The following is a 4,403-nucleotide window of genomic DNA, read 5'->3' as shown; positions in this document are numbered from 1 at the left end:
AATGCCAGCAGCTATCTGCATACCCCTTGCCACACCATATGCCCCAGATACAGAGGCAAGACTCAAGTTTCCTAGAGCACCTGCCCCGTGGTAGACAGATCCCAAGGACATCAACCAATTACATAAGGGAGCATCCTCCCTTAAAAATATTTTAAATACTTGGGCAGGCAAAGCTGATCTTGAGAACAATAGAGCTATGGATCAAAGCTCCCCCTCACACATACACATCCCCGTTTGCTCCAGCCAGTTCCTGCTGCCAGGTACAACTAAAAACTGTTAGTTTTACGTACGTTACATCCCTGTTAAGTAGAGCCAAGAGGGAGCTGCTGGCACTGCCGGGAGGCAGCTGCCCCTGAGAGGGCTCTGCACCCCCTACCCATGAATGGGTTAAGTGCCAGCCTGCTCCTGCCCACGCCCAGACTCAATGTCACCGGGCTAAACAAAGATCACCCAGCAAACTTGCACGGATGGGGGCTCAGGGCCGCCAACGCGACAAGCCATACGCAGTTTGCAGGCAATCGCTCTGGTCTGTTGACCCAGCTCTGGACTCTGTTCCCTCTCTCTATACCAATTCAGCAGGTGGGGCTCAAGACCACATCTTGACCAGGTGGCTGCTCCATGAGATGGAAACATATGTGTGGCTTCACCCTGTGTCAAGCCAGCAGCCCTCAGCTACTCCCATCTGCAGCTCTAGATACCCCACTACTCCTTCCTCCCCTCCACACCTTTCCTAAGAAGGGCCCGGCTAGGGGCACCTCACGGCATGTCCAAAGAACATTGGCACTTACATGTCCCAGGTGCCCCGGTAGAGCGAGCAAACGGTGAGAGCGTGTCTGGCCTGTCGCATTCCCTTTGTTCCACTCCCATGGACAGAGAGAAAACACCGAAGTCTTAAAGGCATCAGGGAGTGCCCACCCCCTTCGTCTTCTCCATGGAAACCAGCGAAAGCCATGTGATTTAGACTTAGACAGGAAACTACAGGCAAAGCAACTGCAAATAGCTGCAATTGCCTCCTCCCCCTCTCATCTGATAGGGAGAGTCACTGGGGAGGTTGGGAATTATATAAGGAGATGAGAAAGCAGAGACAGAACGGGTGACAATTTGCAGGAACTGGCTGGGTTTAACCACTTGGTCCCTAGCAGAGATGTCATTTGGAAACAAAAAGGAAATGATTCTGCTTTGAAGAGGGCCCAAACAGTCCTGTTAGGTGACTGGAGCTTCAGCACCTCTTGATACCTGAGGTGACGGGCTAGTAGCAGGCCTGTGCTAACCCTGCATAGACGGTGATACTGGCAACAGACACCTTCATACAGAACGGACAGGGTGCAATGGGACAGAGGAGAGGTTCCAACCACACAGTGGGTCCAGTCACACTGGATCACAACACAAAGGAGCCACGGAAAGCAGCATGCCTGAGCACCATCTGCTCAGGAAACACCCATAAGCAGAAGACAAGGGAGAAGTAGGAAGGAGGTGCAGGTCAGGATTCAAAGCCATGGAGGATTCTAGGATTGATTTAAAGTTTGTTTTTTTTTAAGAGGTGCACTGATATATCGGTCCATATTGTATCAGCACAGATAAAAGGAAAATTGACAATTATCAGCAATCGGCTTTTGTTGGTCAATGTGGCCAATAATGTTACCGATAAATGCGGTGTGCATGTGGGCAGCTGTAGCATGCATACAGCCGGGAATGCAGCCTGACAGCTTGGAGAGCAGCATTCAGCTGGTAAGTCTGTGGTGGGGAAAGAGGCATGGGGGGGAGCAGATCAAGGACCCCACGATGAGGGACTGGGGCTAGGGCAGGCACTACCAAGCTGAGAGGGGGCAAAGCTGCGGGCAGCTCATCCAGGGGGCAGAGAGGGGACGGGGGGGGAAATCAAGGCCCCGCCATGGTGAGGAAGGAGAGGAGCTGGGGCATTGGACAGAGGCACGGCTTGTCCAGGGGATGAGAGGGGGTGGGAAGGGGTGGCTCCCACCACTGTGCACCACTCGTGTGGGAGCTGCTGGTCTGGCGCTCGCCTGCTCGTCTGACAGTTCCTGCTGCTCATCCAGAAGGGCATGGGGAGGGGGGTGCGTGCCCTTGGATTTGCAGGGGGCTGGGGCTGCACCAAGCTCTTCCCAGCAGGGCAGGGCTGGACTTGGGGTGGGTGGCGGCAGTGCTGGGACTGAGGGGATAGGGGGGCCACAGCAAATTTTGGGGTGCCTGAACCCCCTCCCAATCCCAGTGCTGCCACCCACCCCAACCCAGCTCCGACCCCATGCAGATCCAGGGGCACATGCCCCCGTGCCCTCCCGGACGAGCAGTGGTGGGAGCCGCTGGACAAGCAGGCGAGCACTGGACAAACCGCCAGATCAGTGGCTCCTGTATAAGTGGCGCACAGCAGCAGGATCTGCCTACCCAAACACCCTGCCCCCACCGCTCCATCCCATGCCCACCCTGCCCCAGCTGGGCAGCGCTTGCCCCAGCCCCACTCCTCCCTCATGGCGGGGGCCTTGATCTGCGCCCCATGCCCCTTCCCCTTCCCATCCCTCCACTCCTTCCACCACACCAGACTTACCAGCTGCACGCAGCTCTCCAAGCAGCCGGGCTGTGCTCCTTTCCACCTACATGCTGTGCTGCGCTGCGGCTGCGCACACGCACAGACCATTTAACCGGCCAAAGTATCAGCCGTATCAGGCCAATTTCCGATACAGACATTTTTACATTTTTTTTTTTTTAAATATCGGTGCCAATCCAATATCAGACTCATGTATCAATGCACCTCTACCTATTACCCCAAGTTCTGTCTTGCTCAGCACAACCCCAAGCCTAGCTCTGCCCCCTTTGGACCCCTCTCCTGGGCCATAATAAAAGACACAGAGATAGGCTGTGTTCTAAAACCCAGCTTGGAAGCAGGTCAGCTGGTAACATTACTCCACAAAACCCCTAGCAAGGTTCTGGACCTCCCATGAGGCAGGGAGCTTTTATTAAGCAACAAGGATGACAGATGGGCCTTCCCAGATTCTGTATAACCCATCAGCTTTTCCTCAACTATACTAAGAATCCACAAGGCAGGTGAAAGGCAGCAGAGACCACCGAACAGAGCATCAGACTAGAAGCAAGATGCCCAAGTTTCATTCCCAGCTCTGCTACCAACATGCTGGGATCTCAAACAAAGTCCTGCCCTCCTCTCCATGTCCCGCTGCAGAGCCAGGTTTACAATACCAAACCTGCCCCCATTTCTAAAGCAGAGCAAGCAACTGTATTATTCCACTCTCCTTTAACACACAAATACTGCTGATCCCTGGCCAACACAGAGCTGTTCACAGAGAAGATGGGAATCCTCTGGATCTACCAGTGGTGCTTTCTTCACGCTTCACACCACGATGAAGGATCTCCATGGCTAGCAAGGTCATAGCAGTAGACTTGTCATGCTTAGCCCAGGCTGCAGGCCACTCATTTTCTCTAAAGAGTGTGCTCTTCTCTGCAGCAATGGCATTGCAGGAGGGCTCCAGAGGTCAATGCAATGCTGCTGGGCATCTCCATACCTCAGAAGGACCTCCAGCACATGCGTCACAAATGGTGGGAAGAGGTCTGATGTGCCCTGCCTGCAAATCAGAACCAGAAGCAGAAACACCAGCACACAAACACAAGTGCCCAGAGGGGATGCTCTAGCTACTTGCTAGAAGCCCAAGGACAGCCAGCAGTTTGTATTTTTTGGAGCAGGTTATGGTCACTCTTGTCCTTAATGAGGATATGTCATCCACAGAAACAGCGTACCCCAGACCATAGCATTCCTAGCCCCACTCTGTTGTAGGGCTCCTGAACCTAGGCCACTGCAAGGCCATCTTCTTTTCGCTCACCCACACACATCCCTGGGCAGGGTTTCACTGGGCCATGTCCACAAGCTCCTTACATACATTCAAAGGGCAGTGGGTGTTAGGTAGCCTATGCTCAGCCTCCTTCTTTGGCACCCTTGTTATTGACCTGTGACCCGCACTCTTCCAGTTCTCATGATTTGTCCCACAAACTCAGCTGCTGTACATTTGGTGGCCTCCCTCAAGCCACTGAGGGAGGTCCGCAGTCTCATAATTAATGGCTGGTCCCTGGCAGGAAAGTGCATCCTACCACATGGTGCTGTAGCTGACACCAAGTCCCTGACACTCAGATCCTGGGATGGAAAAATCTGCACCAGATCTCCAAGCACTTTACTGTGGGGCAGGCAAGCATCATTACCTATGTTTTACCAAACAGGAAGCAGACACTAAGAGGAGAAGTGACTTTAACAAGAGCATCTAACAGGTCAGGTGTAGAGGTAGGAATACAGAAGCAGGAAGCTTGATTCTCAGACCTATGACTTTGTTTCATAGTAGCTAGGGTCAGGAGGGACCTGAACAAATCATCTAGCCTGACCCCCTGCC

At 53.4% G+C, this 4,403-nt stretch overlaps 1 protein-coding gene across 10 annotated transcripts in view; it reads right to left on the bottom strand.

Annotated features, from left to right (window-relative positions):
• The window catches only part of RIPOR1 (RHO family interacting cell polarization regulator 1), a 132,125-nt gene that overhangs the window by 81,220 nt on the left and 46,502 nt on the right, over positions 1 to 4,403 (bottom strand). For 3 of the 10 annotated variants that reach the window (XM_025211823.1, XM_025211816.1, XM_025211817.1), the window contains exon 1: positions 789 to 912. The exons of 3 other annotated variants lie outside the window; for them this stretch is intronic. In XM_025211823.1, coding sequence (XP_025067608.1) covers positions 789 to 867 — 79 coding nt within the window. In that variant the 5' untranslated portion in view covers positions 868 to 912. Of the gene's footprint in view, positions 1 to 788; positions 914 to 4,403 lie in introns of those variants that run through there. 4 more of the 10 variants (XR_003095632.1, XM_025211811.1, XM_014523009.2 and 1 more) reach the window with 3 other exon arrangements.

This window comes from Alligator sinensis, unplaced genomic scaffold (assembly GCF_000455745.1).
Source record: "Alligator sinensis unplaced genomic scaffold, ASM45574v1 scaffold260_1, whole genome shotgun sequence".
Lineage (NCBI taxonomy): Eukaryota > Metazoa > Chordata > Crocodylia > Alligatoridae > Alligator > Alligator sinensis.
This window is presented reverse-complemented; position numbering and strand designations above follow the sequence as displayed.